General features: G+C 32.8%; 1 protein-coding gene across 3 annotated transcripts in view; it reads right to left on the reverse strand.

Moving 5' to 3' along the window:
• LOC145260389 (uncharacterized) overlaps positions 1-25,586 on the reverse strand; it is a 649,016-nt gene that overhangs the window by 202,848 nt on the left and 420,582 nt on the right. For all 3 annotated transcript variants that reach the window (XM_080118365.1, XM_080118344.1, XM_080118355.1), the window contains exon 9: positions 22,915-23,025. In XM_080118365.1, the coding sequence (XP_079974491.1) occupies positions 22,915-23,025 (111 nt within the window). The remainder of the gene's footprint in view (positions 1-22,914; positions 23,026-25,586) is intronic.

Consider the following 25,586-nt stretch of genomic DNA (forward strand, 5'->3'; position numbering starts at 1 on the left):
GCTCATGCATTAACTTTTTTTCGGTTTAGTTTTACCTCAGCTTCACCTACACAATTCCTTTAAAATGACGACTTCTATAGGTTTTCGACTATGCTGAATAAGATAATCTCTTTTAACTTTGCCGGAGGCAAGGAATTTTCAAGATATAAAGACATGCATTATGCATTGTAATTCAGTTGCCGCCAGATTTGCATGCACGTGCGATATAAAATTCTATTTCTCTCTGTCAGACACTGCCACCTACCATTTTTTTGGGGTGTTGTATAGTCTTTGTGGCTGGCTATGATGACAACGAATATCAAGGTTAAATTTAGGGGTAATTACTTTGACAGCACTCTCTCCATAAAATCAGGTGTCTATTCCGAACGTCGTTCTTACCATGGTGAGGTTGGGGGTGTTTATTCTGAAAACCGTTCTTAACACGAGGAGGTTGTGAATTTCTATTCCGAAAACCGTTCTTTACATGAAGATGTTCGGGTGTCTATTCCGAAAGCCGTTATTAATATTAGGACGTTGGGGGTTGGCAACTAACAACAACCGTAGTTTAATTTTTTACGAGAGGAGACATGCTTCACAGGGCAACGCCGGTTAACAGCAGGTCTTGCTAGTATATATATATATATATATATATATATATATATATATATATATATATACACACTCACACACACACACACATATACATCGTTTTGGAAGTTTCTTTTAAACATTTAAATTATTATAAATAAATCTCCTTTAAAATTATTTTGTTAGTAATTTAATACAATTCTTGATTCGTTGAATAGTTTTATTTACATGAATAAACAATGTTACGAATGTTTTTTTTAAGAATCATCAGTTGTTTACCATGAAACACTGTTTCAGGAGTGTAAAAACAAAGCAGTATATTAAATCATGGCTCTCTAGCAGTGTGCATTAGACACCACCTCCCTTAAAACACGTCAACAAAAAATTTGATACTGGACATAGATTTTTTCCTCCAGATAAATTAGACTAACCAATTTAGTTCACAGTGCCACTTAGATGTAGGGCTCTGCTATCTGGGACATAATTTGCAGGGATAATATGTAATGAGTTGAGCAACAAGATGTCTGTTTACATTACACTTCAACTTCTGCGTGTCAGTACAGTCAAGGAAGCAGGAACCCGGAAGGGAATTCCAAAGTCTAGCAGTCATAGAAAGGAACTATTAGAGTAGACGGCTTCTGGAATTTTGGGGATTTCTACCATGTAGCGGTGGGATTTTGCTGCTTGTTGGGTTTGTCGTAGGTATTTACGTCGACGGGGTACAATGGCTTGTAGTTCGTCGGGACACCCACCGTTAAAATACTTGTAAAACAGACAGAGGGATGCAATATTTCGTCGATGGGACAAAGGTTGAAGCTTAAGCTAACAGTGCGGGACATATTAGGTAGGCGACTCTCTTTTGAACCCTATCTGAGAAACTAGTAGTAGATTCACCAGCCCAAATGTGGTAACAATACTCCATACCTGGCGAATGGTGGCCTTGTAGAGGTACTAGATATTCTCAGGCGTAATTAACTCTCTAGAGAAGCCGCCTCCCTTGCAGTAACTTTGACAATGCACTCACTGTATCTGTTCCAACTCATGTTTCCTGTGAACGTTAAGCCTTTTTTAGTCTATGATTTATCATGCAAAACAGAACAGGCAGCTGTCATGGAAGCAAAGTAACTAGCCGTTTTAAATGCCTGACTTGCTATTTGCTTCCTCTCACGACTTGAAATGGCTTTGTTCATAGACTAAAAAAGAACCCATTTTATACTCTCTAATGTTTGTTTGACGGCGTGAAGTATATATATTACTTTATATGCGTATAAAGATATCAATAAACATATAAAACACATCGGGCTTTATCATGGAGTTGAAGGTGAAGAATAAAATCAACAGTGTTTATGACGTTAACCTATCAATTCAGTTTCGCTAATAATGATAATCGCCAGGGAATTCGATACCGTATGGCATGAAAAACTTCAGAAAGAATGAAAAAAAAATCAAAATTTCGTCTGTTACCTCGATATTTTACGAGAAAAAATCTCGAGGCTGAAGAATTTAAAACGCCATCAATTAGAAAAAAGATGACGGCTAGTCTAATGAAAAGCGAAATTGTAGCTCTTCAGGATGTTATGAGGATGGTATGATTTGAAACACACGCATGCGCACATCCACACGAGGCTGCTTTGTTTGAGGGGGGGGGAATCACATACAGACGATATGCGATATTCATAAAACAAATCATCCCACGCATGCGCTGGTTTTTCGTTATGTTTGACTTCCGGATAATCCATCATCTGTTTAAATAACAAATAATAACATGAAAGATGTGATCATTTATATTTTCAGTGCTTAGTTATGTCGATTATATATAAACAAAAATATGTTTGCGCAGTTACAATAAAATACTTCGAAGCAATTTAAAGTCTATGTCTGACTTAATCACTTTTAATCTGGATTAAAATTATATACATAGCTGTCCCGGAGAATAAAAAAGAAACTAAGTGTTACATGTCTTCAACACTCGAGTTTAGTTTGCATATATTATATACAGACATGAATAGCCCAATTCTCAATTTACACGCATTTAAGGTAATAATACGAAAATAAAACACCACGACGCCAACATCGAAAGATTTAAAATTCTTAAAAACAATAATGGTAACCACGAAACTAGAAACGGTATTTTAAAATATCTAGCATAGTTATTAACATCAACAACTTCTTAAATGTAAGAATACAATTCTGTTGAAATTTTGCACACGCTTCGAATGTGATCGCGTTTAGTAATTTAGGCATCGCATCACTACATACTTTCATTTAAAAGCCATGAAGTACGGAAGTTAAGTGTGGCACCAGAAGTAAGGACTAACTTCGCCTGATGATAATTTGATAAATAAAAAATACTAGCGAAAATTGAAACAAAAAAACTATGTAACATTATAACATATACTAATTTGATCGAAACGTTATATGGACCATTGGAATAATTTTGAAAACATTGTACGTCCCATCAATCTTTTTTTTTTTTTAATTACATTTTCACCCCAAACAAGGCACATTGCCACTTTGGTGTAGGGGGCTACTATCAGGGGAAACATCTACTGGGGTACTATGTAGCGATTTGGGCAGCAAGATGTTGGTTCACGTTGCACTTGAACTTATGCATGTCAGTACAGTTGGGGAAGCAGTGACCTGCAATGGAATTCCAAAGTCTAGCAGTTCTGGGGAAGAAACTACTGGGGTAGAAAGATCTTTTACATCTAGGGATCTCTACAGTGTATACACTCTATCTATCTATCTATCTATCTATCTATCTATCTATCTTTCTCTCTCTCTCTCTCTCTCTCTCTCTATATATATATATATATATATATATAATCAAATAATTATATAAGGTCAAGATGCAAGTGAAGCTTAGAATCAAGAGGGAAAGATATTGATAATAGAATATATATTGATGCATATGAATTCATCGATCAATTGAAAACAAATGAATACAGTGCGTAAGACGTCGCAACCATATTTTGTTACCAAGCACCTTCTTCTTTGTGATGTGAAGCATTAGGCTTCGAAATGTTTGGCATAAAAAACTTTGGTAATCCCTATGCACTGTACTCCTTTGCTTCAAATTAATCAATAAATCTATTTGAATTAGTATATATTCTATTATAAATATTTTCCTTTTACACACACACACACACACACACACACACACACACACATACACACACACACACACACACACACACACACACACACATGTATGAAGGGGTGTTTGATAGAAAACACCGTAAACATCGAATGTCAATATGGAGAGATTATTTTTTTCAGTTAACTTTATAAATAGTTAATATATTCTTGTGAATAATATGTCGAATTTTCGAAGTAAATATCATTTTCAGAAAAAATAAAATGTATAAATTGGAGTTTGTTTTTGGCAAACACTAAGCACAAATTTTCAAGTAAACTGAAATATCATTCTTATATATATATATATATATATATATATATATATATATATATATATATATATATATATGCAAAACAAACAAATCGAGAACATAAAAGTAGCCGTTAAATCTGTACTCCTATAATTTTTCTTGTATTGACGTGAGATTGCATTCATCCGCAAAAGATCTAGCTAATTTGCATATTCTTTTAAACATTCATTTTAATTAATTACTGTTTTTTAGTTTTCTTATCGGATGATCATCTTTAGTTAACTATTACGTGTAATTATATTCATGCAGATATTCTACATGATTTATACTTGCGTAATATTTGCGTTAAAAGGTTATAGTAAACACAGATCTGTTTCTATATGAATTTATATATATGCGTATATATATTTATTTAAAAAGTTTTGCCTACCAAACTCCTCTGTCATTTTTTGGTCTAAAAATTAATATACAGTGTATTTGACGCCATGCGAAACATAATAATTGGGGTTTAGCCGGAAAAACTTGCACATTTTTTAAACATTCATTTTAATTAATTCCCAATTAATTTTTCGGTTTTTTATGGGATGATCATCTTTAGTTAACTATTACGTGTAATTATATTCATGCAGATATTCTACATGATTTATACTTGCGTAATATTTGCGTAAAAAGGTTATAGTAAACACAAACCGATTTATATATATATATATATATATATATATATATATATATATATATATGTATGCGTATATATATTTGTTTAAAAAAATGCCTACCAAACTCTTCTGTCAGTTTTTGGTCTACATGCGAAAAGTAATATTCGAATTTTAGCTGGTGAAAATTCGTGCAAAAGCGAGAAAATTAAAAAAATGGAATCTGCCAGGTTAAGGTCGAACGACAGCATTACAAATATGAATGCGTAACGTAATAGCTATTGATTCATATTTTAATTTTTAGCCTTTCAGCAAATATGTCTCCGTGGCTCCGGCATTAACGTTAAAGGAAAAAGTAAATCATAAGCTAAACGTATGTATGTATGTATGTATGTATGTATGTATGTATGTATGTCTGCGTAAAACTTTTGACAGAGGAGATGGATTTTTAGGAAACTGGTATCGTTTTTAAGCTCGACTTTTTGGACGACAATGTCGATAATCCCCTCTTTTCGATTGACTAACCTTAATTTAAACCTTCGTCACCTCCGAGTTAGCGATGGATGGAATAGCAAAGGCGTCATGTTTTTTTTTCACGATCTTGTCCTCCTTTGCCGTACGGGTTCGAGCCTGCCTACTGCCACTTTTCTTTTTTGCTCAACACACACCTCCAAACACCCGGGCAACACCGGGCACCCAGGCTAGTCTATAATATAAATTTCTCTTGTCTGTTTAAATGTACATATGTATGTATGTTAGTATGTCTGCCTAAATCTTTCGATAGAAGCGACGGATTTTCACGAGATCAGTACCGTTTTGAAGCTCGACTTGCTAAACTGGCTAAAAACATTAATTCCTCAACACACACCTCCAAACATCCGGGCAACGCTAGTAGCTGATAAAATACAAATTCGATATTTAGCATGTCACTCCTGCTTATCTACCGGCTGAAAAAGGGGAAATAAGACAATTTATCTAACGTCTGTTTAGCATCTAAGAAACAGATTCTGTTTGTAGTTTTGATTGGCATAGGGATGTTTTTTCTTAACTCCAACTTATTACATGAATTTAAGATTACGGCATTATTTTCAATTGTTAGAGTAAATATATATTGAAGATAATTTAATTATTATTTATCAAATTTGCCGGAAAGTGTGACACACATAGATAGATAGTTACAAGCGTATTAATATATAGATTAAAATAATTTGAGATAGGCTTATGAACTTTAGTATGAAACTTGAATCTATATGTCGGTCTGTCTTTCTCCATATTTTCAAACACTATTTTCCCCGAAACTACAAGTCGAATAGTAGCGCTAGGGACCTCAAATGATTGGATTTTTACGGACCGTTCTCTTATGGGTCTTTCGCCGATGAAAATAGTTTTTAAGGGGTAAAAAATGTGTCAGATTTAAAAATCGTTACACGTTTTGTACATTCATGTTAGTTTATTTTTAATTTTTAATCAGTTCATATGCATTTTACGTTGGTACAGCTTTCAATGCTATACTTTTGCTTTCCGTTTCAATTCTAGATGATGGCACTCAAATACTTTTGTTCTTATGAAATCACGAATATAATTACATATACGAAATCTGGACAAATTAAAATATCATATTTAAGCGTATTTTTTATATTGATAAATACGCAAAATATCATTTTTAAGCGACCGAGCAATGCCCAAGCAATGTCGAGCGGCCTTCTAGTGTTTCTATAAAAAAGACATTTAAAGATATCGTTTGTGAGCGCCGATCCCATCGTTCAGAGAATGTAACTGACGACTATCAACTAGATAGTTGTAAGTTAGACTGCTGGCTCGGGGTGTTGCACTGGAGAACCGTGATACAGCAAAACATGGCTATATATATATATATATATATATATATATATATATATATATATATATATATATGTGTGTGTGTGTGTGTGTATGTGTGTGTGTGTGTGTGTGTGTGTGTGTGACTTTTAGTTAACCATAAAAGAAATTTGTAACCAAAGTGCTTTTTGCCATTTTTTCAAAGCCAATTTCTACCGAAACATTTAAAAATAAAACCAGAACATTAACCTCCGACGTAGACCCTTACTTCTCTAAAATCAGCTTTTTTCTGTGGCTGCTCGCTTGTGAAACTTTGTCCCTGGGCCGGCTGTCGAGCTGACTACAATATGGTCGTCTTCAAGTCCAAGTATTGTATAGCCATGTGTATATAACATGTATCTATAAATACGAGATATCAGTAATCTCTTTAAATGTATATATAATATATATGTATAGTTTATATTTGTACCATTACACTGGCCGTTTCGTTTATAGTGTGTATACAATCCAGTGTTTCTATTTGTAAATATGTGCATGTTTGCGGCCATGTGTGTCTTTAACACATTCAAATGGACGGTCATTATAAATGTATGTATAATTCATATAACAATTCACAGAAAACAGTAATTTAAAGATGACAAAGTTCTTTAACAAACAATAAACGGATAAGTGTGAAACAGTTCTTTATAACGAACCGTTAAATTCAGTCTTGGTATGCAGTGGTTACAGTAATAACTTTTATACTTGGCGAAGAACATACATTTATCGTATCCTTCTCTTCTGGTGGTTAGAAACGCTGAGAGTCAAGATACTTCCCTCCAAAGGAGGCAACAAATAACAGGATATATTTTACACAACCTTATTTTCATGAGATCGTGACTTCCTTCGGATTTGCGACGTCTCCCCAGATTCTACATCTTGCTATAAACGCATTCCTTCAAGCTTCTGGATCGCACGAGACAAATTTCTTCAGAGTTAATATCTCTAGTGGATCGAACTAAGCCAAGTTCGCTGACTGACTGACTCGTCTTTACGTGAATATATCATAACCTCGTTTCTTAGTTACGCACTGTACGCAAACAAGTTAATCTTGATGTTTATGGTAACGTGTAAATATTATTGTTTTTTTTTTTCGAATAAAATTCCAATCTTTTATTTAAATATTTTAACTGTCTTGAACTATGTATCTTCTAACATTCTTTCTAATCAAAACGCGGGAATAGTCACCAGCTCCAGGTATTTATCAGTGTCATGATCCAAGTCGTTAGCTGTTCGTCACTGCGCTTATTCTACCTTGCGAAAGAATTCAGTGTCAGGGCGTCGAAGAACGTGACCAAACCAGTGAAGTTTCCTGTTATTGATGGTGTTGAATCTTGCGCAGATGATGTGATTTGGATTTAGTCAGAGGGACTGGTGCATAAGATGTTGAAGATCTCTAATGCGTGAAAATATTTTTTTTTTGCGCAGGGGCTAAGATTCTCACTTGCAATTGCAACACATGAAAAATGCACTTTTATAAAGTATTTTTATACAAATAAAATTCCTTGGAATTCTTTACTGTTATAATTAGAGAAATGTACACATACAAAATTATGTACGTTTATATATTGTGCTACAGGATCCACTTTTAAACTAATAAAGCAACCATTATTATTATCCAACTACAGCAGGTAAGTGTTAAGGTAGGAAATGTGGGCAATATTTAGTTTAATTGAGATTAATGTAAAGAAAATAAATGGACATGGAAGCCATTTGTGAAAATTCAGACATCAATTATTTATACATTAATTATACATTAAGTATTATACATTAATTATACATTAATTAGTATTAGGTATCAATTAATTATACATTAATTAGTATTATGTATCAATTAATTATACATTAATTAGAATTAGGTATTAATTAATAAACATTTTTGGTTCCATTGCTATATTTTCCCGGTTTTACGGGGCACATATTATGAGCATCGTATTCCACTTATGAATTCAACAAATGGAAAGTGTATTTTAGAAGATAATTTTATAAATAACGATAAAAAACAATTTCTCCTTAGACTGCAAATGGAAAATGTTTTTATCTGAAGTGGAACCAGTTTCAACTCTTGAAGAGCATTTAATCACCTTGTTTGAAAGGAGGTTCAAAATGACTTCGTTGTTAACAATTCCTGGAATTTAAGATTAGTCCGTGCGTAATTCCAGAAAAATAATCTCATATTATTTAAAAACAAAGAGAAAAATAGCCGAGATTTAAAATTTATATCTCATCTTGTGATACAAGCACGATGAAATATATTTTTTAAATTTATATGATAAATACATGTAACAATTGTGAATAAAAATATTGAGTTTGTGTGTGCAAGCTATGCTATCTTGGTTCGACTCGCTTGTTATCCTGAGTGGTTGCTGATATATATATATATATATATATATATATATATATATATATATATATATATATATATATATATATATATATATATAAAATGTCTGTAGCCAGAAAAAAAGAACTAAATGGATAAATAAAGAAAAACAATCAGTCACCCATTCTTTTGTCAGCCAGCACTTATATAGTGACTATATGTTAAAAATCTTGCAGATACAAATTCAGCTCTATAGTAGAGGTATTAACTTTTCCAGACATATAATGATATATATATATATATATATATATATATATATATATATATATATATATATATATGAGGTAAACGAAATAATAAGATAATCATTTACACACAAATCTAAATAATTACCTTAAAATAACGTTTACGTTATATATATATATATATATATATATATATATATATATATATATATATATATATATATATATATATATATACAGGGTGGCCGAAAAGTCCCAGGACACTGGCCGAAAAGTCCAGACAACTCATTATGGGGTTTAATTAAAGGTCAAGTTTCTGGTATTAGATACGAAACCATTGATCAGCTAAAGCATGCGATTATTGCAGCTTTTGCTAGCGTATCAAAGAATTCTCTTAAAAAAATGGCACAAAGAACCTGGAGGCGAATGAAATTGGGCAAGAACAACGAGGGCCAACATACTGATCCCCTAGACCACTAAATTACTCTAGTTGTTTTCTGCTTTGTTTCTAATAAAGTTCTCTTTTTTTGTTGAATATATATGTTTTCTGTGTGTTTCATTAAAAAATACTGTTTTATTAAAAATACATGTATAGTGTCCTGGGACTTTTCGGACACCCTGTATATATATATATATATATATATATATATATATATATATATATATATATATATATATATATATTGTAGATCCTCATTGGAGGTATTGTCCTTGTCAAGAGACCTTCTGTTAGAGATCTCAGTCTATGTATAGATGTATAGAATAAAAATACAGTGAAAATTTAAATAACATAAATCAGTTAGGCAATTTATTTCACTTACACGTTAGCACCGTTAGACGTAGAACTCACTTTTAGCAACAAGACTAAAGATAAATGTCGATATAGTTCTAGTAAAATAGTTATTACTGATGGTTCTGTTAACCTTCATTACAGTAACCCCGATTCATAACTTCTTCGCAATCCTTCTATATTTCCACCCTAACGCCATTCTACAACGACTACTCTCATATACTCTAATTTAAAATATGCACCAACAGGCGCATATTTTAAATTAGATGCAGTCATCATATTTTAACTCACCAGAAATATTATTTTAGTATTTAGCGTTTTACTGGAGTATATTGCAATAACTTTTGAAATTGATTTAAAATATGTTGTTATCAACAAAATATTACTTTGTTTGTATTTCTGTAAAAACTTATTAAATATTTGTTGTAACCCGAAAAGAGTCACTAAGACTCAGACATGAATATGGTAAGAGAAATATAATTGTATTTAAAAAAAACACAGAATACATAGGAAAAACAATTGTAGTACTTCATACACTATATTACGCATTACACACGCTATTTACCTCCCCCCTCTCTCTCCTGACCCTTATCCTCTCTCTCCGACTGTGAGGAGATATAACACAAGGTCGGAAGGTGCATGAATATGCTTCTAAAGGAGGAACATTCCTGCACTGCAAAAATAAGTCTCAGTAGCCCCGTTGACATTTCCTGGTGAAGTGCCCCAGACAACAAACGATAAACTTGCTCCACCTGAAAGCCAGGATGCAAAGCCTGTGAAGATAGCCTGCCTAGGGCTACTCCAAACATTTGCCTTTGTCCAACAGTTAAAAGACTAGCAAAATGGTCTAGGTTCTGCCGGATTGATTGTCAAGTTCGGTACCTTAACTAGCGTACTATGAAATGCACACACGGTATTTACCTCTCTCTCACCACGAGGAGATATGACACAGTCGGAAGGTGCGATGAATGAGTCAGTGCCTCCAAAGTAGAAGCACTCTTGCCCAGCAAACATAAGTCTAGATCGCCCCGTCGGCATTATTCAGTGAGAGCACCTCCGACAACAAGCGATAAAATTGCTCCGCCTGTAAGGGTGGACCTCCTAGGGTTATCTAGAACATTTGCCTCAGTCCGACAGCTAAAAGGTCACTGAAATGGATCAGTTTCTGTTGAATTGATTGTCAAGGTCGGAATCATGACTGGCATACTACGAAATACACATCAAGAATTGTTATTTCTTGATAGTTTCATACAGCTAAGAAGAGTTTATATCTTGTGTGTGTTGTATTCTCCGCAACAATATTTGAATATGAAGCTTTGTTGATCTTCTTCATTCAAATCATATCAATCTCATTTTTACAAACACATGAAATCATGAGAACAACACGTTTAATAATGCTAGTTTATGAACCCATATAACCTATATTATGTAACATATTTGTTATAGAAAGCGTTTATAACCTACAATCTTCATTTCTTCTAATATACTGAACTAGCAGATACAATAAACATTCACTCCGAATGCTAGTATTTTTTACAATTACGTGAATCTAACTTTATTTCCTTCTTGTCTTCCTATGTTGTCACCAGCAGTTTGCAGATGCGGGGAGGAGACTTAACGAGAGTATAAGCAGTGAGCGTTTTCGCCAACACAAATTTGTTTTAGTTTGTGCAAAATACGATATGTAACGAAAATATTCAGCTTTTCAAGAGGGAGGGAGAGAGAGAGAGAGAGAGAGAGAGAGAGAGAGAGAGAGAGAGAGAGAGAGAGAGAGAGAGAGAGATTTTCATTGGTATTTCAAATCGGCGAATTTTCCCAACGGTCAGGTGCTTTTTGTTTAATTCTCCTCGATTCTACTGCTCAAAAATCGCTGGGACATAAGCTTATATAATGAAGTGAATGGGTGGGGAATAAAGCTTTACTAATCCAAATCAGCCAATGAGGTGTCGTCACTTCTCTTCTGATTGGCGCCGTGCACAATCGCGTATCGAAGTAAATTTCCATCGAATCTGTTCCCACGCTGACCGACCTTTAAAGTAAAACTCTACTCCCAAGTCAAGCCAAAACAGTCTTTCATATTATTCTCTCGAAATCAACTTTTTTTCGTAAAACAATATTATTATTAAAATATTATTATTAATCCCAAATCCGCTAACTTTTCTTCAGTCTGGTTGCATCATCGACCAAACAAATTGAGTCAACAAGCCAATTGAGCGTCGTCCGGGATTGTGCACATAATAAAAGTTCTAATTAAACTCTATCATAACCTTTATTAATGTAAAGGTGGTTGGATCACAGTTCTTAGGCGTGGCCTTGCATCACAACGAGAGAATTTTGCCTCTTTCTCGATCGATTCATCTATTAATACTTAAGTTTAGCTCAATGTAATTTATTTTATTCTGTCACACTGAGTTTATTCTGTCACACTCTTGAGTTTAGTTTGTTATAATTAAGTTCCGTATGTTACACCTCTGTTTAGTGTTACATTTCGAGTTTCGTTTGTCACGCTTACGTTTGCAAAAGTTTTCCATCATTAAAAATCTATAGTAAGGAGACGCATCTTAAGAATTTAAATTCTTGTTTCATTTTCTACTTTTTTGTATTACGAATTGGAAGAATATCATAGGTTGTTTGTCTTTTCTATGCCCGAGTTGGAGAAGATGACTTAGACTATGATAAAGGTGAAATGACGTCCGTTTATGGTTCTACCCTTCCTATTTTAACTCGGGATTCAGCGTTGTCGGGCACCTTCGCAAGTCTGATGTCTACACTAACATGAGTGTGTCAACATCTCCGGAAAATTAAGCATGTACGCGTCACGGCTTTCATATTCTCCGAAAATTTTAGTAAGTACGTGAACTACAATAATGTGTCATTTTTTCTTATCTTAGTATAGCGGGCTGCAAATTAATACAAGACAATCATCACATTAAAAAGATACGTTATCAAACAGTAGTTAACTTCACCTATGTGAAATTTAAAGGTATATTTTATACTCTACGCCGACAATTGATTATTGATTTACTATGATTAAATTATGCTTAAGTTTTATGACGATTAAGTTTGGATCATATGTAAATATATGTGACATGGTGCATATGAGGGCGTTGGAAAGTATGGGCAGCAGCAAAAGATAGCTGACTGTGAAGAGATTAGCAGCAGTAGCCTAAAAAGGCATATGTAAATTAGGAAGTGTGCGCGAGAAGATAAAGGAAAAAGGAGAAAAAATGCACCATGTGCTCGAGGAGTAACAGTCGACGCCGAAGAAGGATATGTAAATGCGAGGACGAGGGTGAGCCGGCTGTGGCCGGTGTGCAGTGGGAGGCAAAAGAAATGCACCTTGATAGATGACCTGTGGCAGCGAGGGACTTTCAAATGGTTTCGAGACGGGAAATAACGGTTATGAAAACTTTTGTTAAAAAGAAAAAATGCTGACCCGAGTTTTATTTATTTATTTCCAGTTTTATTTTTATGAATTTTAAAGTAAAGTGTAGCAGCCACGTTACATAAATACGCATAAATAATAAAAGAGATGCTATTGTAAAGAGAATATGCCTGAATGGGGAATTTACAAATTTAACTTTAATTATCCCCCAAACATATTAAACTGTAGAAGTGAAATAGCTAATAACTGTATACACAGAATAAACTATATGATCTCGCACCAACTGGTTTAGTCACAGTTTTTTGATTCAAGGTAAATCTAAATTAACTTAAGAAAACACATTCAGAATGATTCATGCAGCTGTACTTATTTGCAGTACCTATGTCAAATCTCGAAGAAAAGTCTAAGAAACACCTAAGCATTATTAACGATTGAAACAAGAAAACGATATAATAAACTAAAATTAAATAATTTAATGAAATAAATGAACAAAATAAACAAATTAAATATAACACTTTCCTTCCTATGAATAAAACATTTTGCAGGTTCAAAATACGTAAACCATCAGTTGATGTTTATAATTTAGCACCAAAATGGCTTCGTTCTATTGTTTCATAAAGAATTGAGTCGCGTTTCGATAAGACGTTTTTGTATCAGACATGGCGTATTTACCTTTTTAAAGAAGGACCCAGACGGAAATACAAAACATGTCACAAAGATTTGGGTCAAATGTGCAATCTGAAAACTACGTGTTAACTCTATTGTGTAAGACTGGTCAGAATTAGCTTTCATCCCAAGATAAAAACAAACAGAAAGAAATATTGCATTTAAAGGATTTACATAAACCATTAACATTTTCATTCTGACTTAATTAAAATGTTCATTGGCCGAAAAGAAAATCAGGTTACTCAGTGAAGATATGATAATTGTGTCAAAGTGTCATGCTTACCTCGTCTGTACAATATTTTGTTACTTAGATTGCACTGGGAACTCGATTCGTTCTGACCGGATTGTATCATTCAGAACAAAGGACCATTTGTGTTCATTTAATTTTGACACTTACTCGCATGCATGTTCTTATCTCGTCGCATTTTCTCTGCTCATATAATTTTTGATTTTGTTGATTCGGATGATGGGATAGTTCTCGTCGATTCGATTTTAGGAACGGATATGCACAGGAAAGGGTAGCATTATCAAAGTTAACAGTGAAGTAGGCAATGTATCTGAATACAGCATGGTAGTATACGCACACTGCAGCATTGCCAACTTTAATTTTATCCTATTAGATAAAAGAAATCGTATTTCATCTATGATACGTCGCGCAACTTAAACGGATGAAGTAGATTTAGGTATAATTTATACTCTTAACACATATACATTATATATATATATATATATATATATATATATATATATATAAGTGTACGTATATATACACACAAAACTGCGTGCGCTTATTGGCTCCATTAAATGGGTGTATGAATAACTAAGAATTTGATTGGCTGACTAGCAAACCCAATACTACATGGATATATAAAAACACGAAGCACCATCAAAAGCCTGATGAAACCTCACGAGGATGAAACATCGAAAATTCTGTGTAGCTAAATTGTCATACACATTTTAATAAATTACTATATATATATATATATATATATATATATGCACTGAGGACTGCCGAAAGGATAAAACACTAGTATTTGTAGGCATTAAAAATTATTACGGTAATAATTATGTCAGCCCATTTAAGAACTCGGTTCTTATTGTTGAGCAGTTTGAAATTGAAATGAACGTCGGTCACAAGCTCGCATGAGTAGATCATGATTTTATAATGATTAGCTCATTATGGACGGATGTCTCGACATTTAAAAATAAATGTTTAAATTTCAACGAAAAACGGTTAAAGTTGGCCGTGTGGTTAGTTCCTTGCTAATGGAGTCAGCGATGGCTTCGTGGCCGAGTTCGAATCTCCTGAATGTCCGTAATCGTGGTACCTTGCACTGATAATTCCCGAAAGGATGAAGCACTAGTGTCTGTAGGTATTTAAAAATTATGATAGAAGTAATTATATATCTCTACAATTTTATAAATGCAATTTTGTCTGTGCTTGTGTGAGTTCGTTCCTTATAGACTCCGAAACCGCTGAATGGATTTGCTTTAAAATTTACAGAACTTTAGTGTATCAGTTTAGGAGTGATCTTAGTCTTGCTTTGTCTCACAAAACTTTGATAATTATCGGTAATCGATAATTGATTCTATACATCAAATTTATAGCATTAGATTTTTAAAAGGATTCGATCGCATAAATAATACGTATATGCTTATCAAAATCTGAAACAATTAAATTTATTATAATGAATTATGAAATATATATTTTCTGTAACTGCGTGAGCAATGTATTTTTTTTTGTATTTTCTTTTTATTTAGAGGCGGTGTCACCGAAGCCGTACTACACACCTCAAACGCGGATATATATATATATATATATATATATATATATAGTCTTTGAAGTTTTTAACATTTGAAACCACACAAAAAATTATTTTTTATCATTCATCAAAAAAAACATCTAGTCAGTAAGTCATTTAATCACCTGCAATCACTGCATCAACTCTCAAATTTACTATAATACCAATTTTTATATTTTTTAAGGGATCATCAGTTGTTTACCATGAAACACTGTTTCGGGGATTTAAAAACAAAACAGTGTATTACATCATGGCTCCCCAGCAGTGTTGATCAAACACCACCACCCTTAATCTTAGGAAGAAGACAAGTTACAAAAATTTTTTTTTTTTTTCCCCAATTTCCTATTCTTAATTGTAATTACTAACCTTTTCATAGTATAAAAATGAATTTATTACCTGTGCGATTCATCAATTTCCACATTTAAAATGGATACATTTTTTAATTTTTTAATTTATCATTCTTGTATTTATAAGATTTGGATTAATCCATTTAACTACTTATCACCCCCACTATAGTTAGTAGTTTGTATATTTACATTCTTATTTATTTAAAATTAGATATATAAAGGTTAAAAATATTTTATTTTTACATATATACATTTTTTTTTTTTTTTTTTTTTTTTTTTTTATTAACTATATAAATTTATTATATGTAATTATAAATACATTTATACATTGCTAATATAGTTTTGGATTTCCTTTATCAATATAATCTGGTTTATCTTAAACGATTCAAAAGCATCAGGATAACGAACAAATGCTTTGTTTAACTGTTTAAATATTTTATTTTTATCTCCACCTTGTTTTATCATCCTTATTACTAAGCTAGAAACTGGTGGTATAAAATCTGTTAATTTTAGAGTAACGCGAGCTATTCTCAAAAACTCTGACATAATGGTTCCATAAAACACAAAAACGGGGCAGGTGCTATCCTTATGGGGCATACGTACTATTTTAAAGGGGAAAGCGTTTCTTTTATCAAATATTTTATAAAGAAAAATTCCATCCTCAATTTTTATATCTAAATCCAGAAATGTAGCCTGTTGTCCTCTATGTTCACAATTTAATTTTAGTTCGTTTGGATATATAAGATGTTTATTTTTTTCGAATTCATCATTATCGTTTATGCATATAAGGTCATCTATAAATCTCCTACACCCATGAAAGTTATATGTTTTAGATATATCTGTTTTTAATAATGATGACATCTATATATACTCGAGTCTATGTAAATACAAATTTGCCCAAAATGGTGCCGGATCCAATCCCATTGGGATACCTATCGTTTGGAGTAATATTTTATTTCCTATTTGAAAATAGCATTCTTTAATAAGATGGCTTACAAGCATTTTTAAAATACCTTTAGAAATACTAGTTTTGCTATTTTTATTTTTACACCAGAAAGCATTAGAGTTTGAAAAGTCTATATATTTACCTTTTCCACCTTGAAAAGCCAAATCTACAGTATCATTTAATTCTTTTATAAGTTTTTCGTGCGGAATTTTAGTATATAGCGTACTAAAATCATAAGTAGCTATAGATTTTGCTTTTATTCTGGAATTTATTTTATCTAATTTTTCTTTCACTGGTTTGGAATTATTTACTTATTATATATATATCCGCCTTTGAGGTGTGCAGTACGGTTTATATATATGCATAATAAATATTTTAACCGTTATATAATCTGAGGAAAATTATAATTGTTGATTTAGAATAGGTGTTTTATGCCAAATCGATGTTTGAATGTGGTTAAATTCGTGTTTTTAAGCATTTAATACTAATCCGTATTAATCACTTACTGTGCATCGAACGGATACTATAATACTTAGTTCGCTGCACATTATCAACAATGTTCAAAGATTCAACCAGATTGGCTGAATTGTTTCTGAGAAAAGTGAGAGTAAATGTGGTATTTTGGTGACTAGTCCTTTTTTAATCTCTATTAATGCCTAACTCTGCATCGACCAGATAACATAATACTTAGTTGACTGCACATAATTATAACAAAGGTCTATAAAAATTTCAGAAAGATAGGCCGAGTAGTTTCCAGAAAAATGAATGGGCAAATAGACAAATAGGCAGACTCTCCACAAACGAGCAAGAATTTTAAATTAAACTAGATAAATAAATAAATAAATAACAGATATAAAAATTGATCTATATGAAAGTCATAGTTATATTAACTAAAACATTTTTAAAAGGATGAGTGCGCGTATGAGCATCAATAATGTATGGGATCTATGTAAAAAATCTAATCTATTTAACTTATGATTATGAATTATGGAATATGTATTCGAGTGTTTAACCTGGGTGCTTTATTAATTTTTGTAAGCTTTGCTATTTAAAAGGGCACGTGCCAGTGAACCCATGCCATACTCTTCAAAGACGGGTATTCTACTAGTGTACACACACACACACACACACACACACACACACACACACACACACACACACATATATATATATATATATATATATATATATATATATACATATATATATATATAGAGGAGAACAAATAGGAAATGGAAGAAATGTTCTCCTATAGAAGCTCCAAGGATACTTGTTGAGCTTTATATTGTCCAGATAAGCCTCCTCTTATAGAATTGAGCTCACTCTTTTCTTCTAACGCACTAAGCTGTATATATATATATATATATATATATATATATATATATATATATATATATAGTAAGTTATAAAATGTATATGGCGATTAAGCTACACTGAATATTCCGCGTTTCATCCACTCTAGGATTCTTCAGGCTCATGCGCGAATTCTGTGGTTGTTTGTCGTTTTTATATGCGTGTAGGGACTTAGACGACCCATGTAGATTATGTCTTCATGAAAAATTTGATATCCTGTTCTTTAAAGAACCGCAACATCTATTTAAATGTAGCTAACAACTGTGTTCACAAGATAAAAATTACTCTAGGATAGCGATACAAAATAGTTTTAAAACTAACAAAAACAATAGAAAATAAACAAATAAATAAATTAAATAAACATGTATATACATAAACGATCACACACACACATATATATGCATATATATATGTATATATATATATATGTGCATATATGTGTGTACACACATATATATCTATATATAAGCTAACATTAATAAAAAAAACACACTAACCTAGATTTAAAACAGATCAAGAAACTAGATATCCAGGCTAAATAGAGCACACACAAAGGAACAGGTCAACCAGAGGTAAAATAGTCCTTTGTCCGATAAATGCATGCTCATTGGCTGATAGGAAGGGCTCGGTGGATACTAGAAAGCTGATTGGCTAACTAAAATCTCAATAGAAGATGCGCATATAAAAACGACAAACAACCACAGAATTCGCGCATAAGCCTGAAGAGTCCTAGAGGGGATGAAACGCGGAATATTCAGTATAGCTTAATCGCCATATATATTTTATAAATTACTAACTAGCTCTACCTACGTATTGAGAACTTTTGAATAAATACTTAAACCTTCTTTGATAAAGATATTTTCTAAAATGTAAAAGAGATTTCGTTATGCTTCCTTCTATGAAAACTTACAAGTATTAAACTTTCACCCTTTCTATTTATATAGCTCTAGGTAATTTCACCTATTGAGCTTATCATAACTGCAATACAACCAGAACAGCACCTTTAAATCTATTTCACTGGGACTTTCCTGTTTTAGACCCTATTACTCTCTCTCTCTCTCTCTCTCATATATATATATATATATATATATATATATATATATATATATATATATATATATATATAAAAGAGCAAATAGTTAATAAAACAATCTTTGACTTACTTGCAGTTTCATCAAATACTTTTGCAAGCAAAATCCGATCCAGCATTTGGCTAATTCCTACCCTCTGATGAGAAGTAAAGTATTTCTTCGAAACTCCGCGGATTAAGGAATACCTACTTATTTAGTGTTTCCTTTTCTAATTAAATATGTTTTAACTCTTTTTCAAAGTGATTTTTAACATGTTTTATTAACTATTTGCTCTTATTAAAAGCTCTATCTCCTATTTGGTTTTATCGAGTATTTACATCTGATTGAGATTACGTTATAAATATTAATTCTTTAATATTTATAATATACTTTACTTTTTGTTTTTACATGGGGGGTCTCCACTTATCAAGGCCCGAAGGCCACTCAGGGATAACGGTTATTGCGTGTACAGTAATCAATAGTATTGTAGTAATCATTAGTATTGGGTATTTTGATAGAGTGTCTTACTTAAGGGGGCGGTTTGTCAGGAGTTTGTTTATGTTGGATTTGAAGACGTCCAAGTTGTAGTCAGGTGGGAAACAGGCAAGCGGCAGAGAGTTCCACTGGCGTGCGGTTCTAAGAAAGAAGCTTTGCTCATGGAATCTATGTTTGGATTTAGGCAAAGATAAAGAGTGGGGAAAATTATTGACAGTAGTTTCAGCCAGACGGTTGTTTCTCATGAAAGATTGGCGAGGGGGGACGAGGGATTGGAGCTCAGAAGAGCACCTGCCATGGAAATAGCGATGAAACAAAGTCAGGCTTGCAACGTCATTTCTGTGGGAGAGAGGTTGAAGGGAAGAGAAAAGGGCACCCCCCACTAAACCACGAAGTCTATTTTGTACTCTGTCAAGGCAGGATAGGCTGTTTTTACAGCTCCTGCCCAGATGTGGCAGCAGTACTCCATCATTGGACGTACTGTGCTTTTATAACGATAGAGAATTGCATCAATAGTGAGATATCTTCTGGAGCGATAGAAGGATCGCACCATCTTTCCCAGCGACCTTGGCAACAGATTTGATGTACTTTTACCTCTTGGATCATTTTGGTAAATTTAATTGTAATTTTATTTTATTATATATATATATATATATATATATATATATATATATATATATATATATATATATATCCTTTGTGTGTATTTGTTTTCCTTTTTTAATAGATGTTAAAGTTACATCTGCTAGAGTCATCAGTATTTTTTCATAGATGATGTTTTTGAACTTTGTAAAATCCTGAAGTAATGTAGGTGTAATTTCTTCTCTTCTCTTAAGGGACTTCCCGAAACTATTTCTCGATTTTGCCATTTATTCCCATCCTAGTTGTTCGTTGTGTGTAGGGTGTAGCAAATTGCTACAAAATGTAAAGTAAAGAACTCCTTTATTTAATATCAACAACAAGAAATAGGATGGAGTAATTTTGTAGATTAGTTTTTGTTATACAAATAAAGGAAATGACACATTCTTTATGCCTTGACCTTTGTAGTTCGTCTTCAGAGAAAAGGCCAGAAAACGAGTAGAATGTCACCAGGGCATTTAGAATGTACATTAAACGTAAGCATAGGTGATAAGAGAAAAAGAGAAATTGATGCGAACAGATCAGAGTAATCTTCATTCAACTCGCCGAGTCAACATCATTATAAGTAAATTCAATGGTTTTCCAAAGCATTTTTTTCAATTAGAAAGAAAAATACTCAAAGGGATTAACAAAAAAAAATTATAAATTTCATACGTTGTTTATCATACGTTGTTTATCTAGTATAATAAAGTCGTATTCCTGTCTGTTTTTCTGTTCCCAATTTAATTAATATGTACAAAAAGTCTTTTACAAAGTTTTATACCAAAAACGGACGTTCACACACTTTCATAATTTCTAGTCACAGACATTATAATTTCTTTACTATGAATTCTACATTCAGGAAGTAACTTCATTTGCATATTACATTCCAGAAAACCTATGTTAATAATAAGCGCCTTGTTATCAATTGTTTGTTGTAATAGAATTATTTTGATTTTCCTATTTCAATATATTATTTGAAGTTGATTTATTTAATTCTTTTTAAATTTGATTTATATTTAATTTATTTTCAATCAATATTAGCCGGCGACATATCGACGGTAGCATTTTATTTAAATAAGGTGCCACCGAAACCGTAGTATACATTTCAAAGGCGTATATATATATATATATATATATATATATATATATATATATATATATATATATATGTGTGTGTGTGTGTGTGTGTGTGTGTGTCTGCGTGTGTGTCTGTGTGTGGGTCTGTGTGTGTGTGTTTGTGTGTATATATACTAGATATTTAAGCCCTATAAAATCCTAATAAATTATAGTCGTTGATTTAGAATCAACGCTTTATGCCAAATCTTCTGTCGTTTGAATATGGTTAGATCCGTGTCTTTTTAGCATTTAATACTAATCCGTATCAATTCCTAATAATTCCTAACTGTGCATTAAACGTATAGGGCGATAATAAAAATACAACTGCGAATTACTTTACACTTTTATCACAAGCATGGTTTACAGAACGAGAGCATACTACCCCCGTGGGTTAAATAAAAGGTCCTGTCAGAGATTCTGTGCAGATTTCCGAGTTGGACAGAAAGATTTACGAGTCCAACAAGATACACCTGAAGAAGCTCAGATACTTGAATATAACAGACAAGACAAGACCAGTAGTTCGAAGAATTCAAATAATATAAATTAAGGAGGAAGGGTGTATATCGTCGTTTATTATTAAATTCGAAATCTGGACTTCAAATCTTTTTATAATCCTGTTTCAATTTCTTATATATCTCTTATTTTTCTTATCAAGAACCCTTTTTATTACGTCATAACGCAATGAATAGTCTCTTCTGTCTCTGTTATGATAGATGGCATAACTTTTTTGACGTCATTATTTATGATGTCATCCAATGTGAACAACGCATTTTGTTATGTCATCACTAGGGCTATGACAAGAGAATATTCTTTTCATTATTTTGACTCTCGAGTATATATCAGTTAGTATCTTATATGTTTTTAGATAGAGTGATGTGGTTCTCGGTTGATTAACTGTGTCTAACTGTGTCGGATATATACTCGAGAGTCCAAACAATGATAAGAATATTCTCTTGTCATAGCCCTAGTCATCACATCTCTAAGTTTTCCCCTTCTGATTTAATTTTATTATAGTTAACACCATCCTTCTGTGACGTCATCTACTGTGCACGAATACAAACAATATAACTAATCAAGACCATACAATTTTAGAAGCATGGGTGATAGAAAAATACGAGAAAATACAAACAATACAAGCACCTATTAATTTCTGTGTTCCGTTGAGCTGTTTGTTTATTATAAATCAAAGTCTATGATGATCTCGTGTTGATCCGTTCGTGCATGTACGTTTTATGCCCTGACTGCAATAACAATAAATAAAAATCGCAACGACTATTGTTAATACTTACCGAGCACTCCAGGTGGACACGGCTGCGTATCAACATATCCGGTGCGCGTCGCAAACCAGGTAATTCCACTGCCATCGACATTGTCTGTTTCCTCTGCACAATGAGGCATGTCTGCAATAAAGAAACAAAAGGGGAAACAATAAATATTTATATGTAATTAACTTATCTACGCATGTATACATATGTATATATTGACATATAATTAAATGGATCAGCGTGACTAACAACATAAAGAAATAAAAAAATTTAAAAGTTCATAAACTATACAACACGGCTAACCTCTCACACTATTGACATTTCACGGTTGAAAACCCACAAAACATACATTAACAACGATATTTATTTGGCGTGTTTTACAGTTCATGAATATTTATAAGTCGTTTTTTAGCTGGTGACACTCTTTTCAGGATTTTGAGTGTTTTTCTAGCAATAGCAATCATCACTGAATTTTGTAATATTATTCTAAAAAGATATTAAAAATTATGTAAATCTTAGAGTTTGATTGCGGTTGTATTTGAAACAAAATCGTTTTTCATTTTAAGTCGTCCTCACAAATAATCAAATTCTACACAATTTGCACCATAAGTGATTAGTACACAACCACTTACATTCATCACCCATAACCTCAAGTGGCCTTCGGGCCTTGATAAAGAATGAATCCAAAGGGGGAAAAAGAAACAAAAACTTAATCAGAAAAATGAGGACTGTTGGATATTTGTGAGTTAAACTTGGTGGGCAAGTTAGAAATAGGTTGGGGTTTATCTGTACGAAATATTGTTGGATTGCAAAAACCGTTGTAAATCTTATTAACGATTCCACGCATGACATTTTTTTTTTGTCGGGGGCGGCGACCTCATAAGTTTGATATTCTTTGCTCCTGTGAAAACATTTTTCTAGGAAAATAATAAATTCTGATATCAAATATGACTCTTAATTTTCATCTAATGATGTGAAATGACTTCTCTTCCGAAAGGATTGCATCAGTTATTCGAGAAGTGGGCTTAGTTCTATGTAAGTCTTTTGTCTTATGCAAGAAAGCTTCATTTATAATATACATTACTTGATGTACAGGATAAATCTAAAGGTTAAGAACATCAATTTCTATACAACATGGAGAATAGTCTTCTTTTTTTATGAGTTAATTCTGAGCTACGCGAGGGATCGCGAAGACAAAATGAAGATTACTAATATTGTTATATACAATATGACCTTCGCAAACTGGAGGCATTTGACCATCACTGCCTACGACACATCATCTGTGTCCGCTGGCAACAGTTTATATTTCCAACAGTACAATTCGCGCTCTCTGCAAGATCCACTCCTTCCAAAAATATCTTTTTACCAGACACATTCAATCACCGACCTCGCGCCACCATTAGGCTGGTAGAAACGTAGCCGTGGCGCCAACTCAAAACCTCACTCAGGACAGTGAAGCGGGCTGCTAAACTGATTCTGGGCCCTTATTTTTACGGGATCTGTCGCTAGAACTCATAACGGAAGTTGTATTAAATCGCCGTCCCTGTCAGCCAGTATTCGCAGTGTTTGTTGGAAGCTGTCTGCCCAACATATCCAGGGTGAATACCGCAACTATGACCATGACTATAGCCAACATAAAATATCGTACTTTTTCACTTGAAAAACAACTTCAAGTGCAGATTTTATTTTCATATCTTTCTTTTGTATTGGTTGTATTATTCGGACTACTGCTTTTATCTTGGATATCATTTCCACAACTAGAACTATGGAATCTGTATAGAATCTCGAACTGAACCCTTTAGTTAGACTACGGTATTAGATTGTTTTCGTTCTGTCAACCATGACAGGTCATAAGTCTTAAACAAGCCTTAATTATATTCTTAGTTTCGATTGCCTTAGGATCTAAACTTCAAGCGATTGAAACATTGTGAGAACTGTGTTACGAAAATTAAAAGTTAGCGATCCTTATCTAAAAATTCCGAAACGCAATTTCGTTCTTTTGTAATATGTGTATCTGTTTGCGTTTGTTTGCCCGATAACACGATTTATTTTCGAAGGATAACATAATCTATATATCTATAAAAGTGAGAATATGCACGAGGAAAACTCTCAACCTATATACTCAACGAATCTTTGATCTACGAACTTGAAAGTTGGTATATACGGAAATGATGCATGTAAAAATTGGTACGTGGGGTTGTCGGACTTTTCAACTATTTCACAACTGTGCATGCGCGACTCGTTCTCATGACATCTTCCTTATTGTTAAGAATAATTATGGTTTGAAAGCACTTTTTAAATACGTGGCAAGCTGGCCTAATGGTTATCATACTTGACTCACTGTATTAAGGTTTTAGTTTCAATCTTGAGATGAACTGTGCTCCGACGAACTCTTAACATTTGTGCCCACCTCGACTATTTTTTTACTTACAAGAAGTATACTGTTTAGCAAATATAATAATAAGATACTGTTTAACAAATACTCGCATACATAATACTTGCATGCACATGTTTCAGTTTCTTTCCGTTTTTCTCACTTCATTTTTTTAAAGGAATTTAACTTTACGTTTAATAGCAAGCAACGTCGGGTACATCTGCTAGTATATAATAAATAAATAAATGAATAACGACAATAAAAATAAATTAATGATAATAAAAAATTATAACATGAATACGAATATAATAATAAGAAATAT

The sequence above is a fragment of the Euprymna scolopes genome, chromosome 3 (genome assembly GCF_053919585.1).
Source record: "Euprymna scolopes isolate OS-2025 chromosome 3, ASM5391958v1, whole genome shotgun sequence".
Taxonomy (NCBI): Eukaryota; Metazoa; Mollusca; class Cephalopoda; order Sepiida; family Sepiolidae; genus Euprymna; species Euprymna scolopes.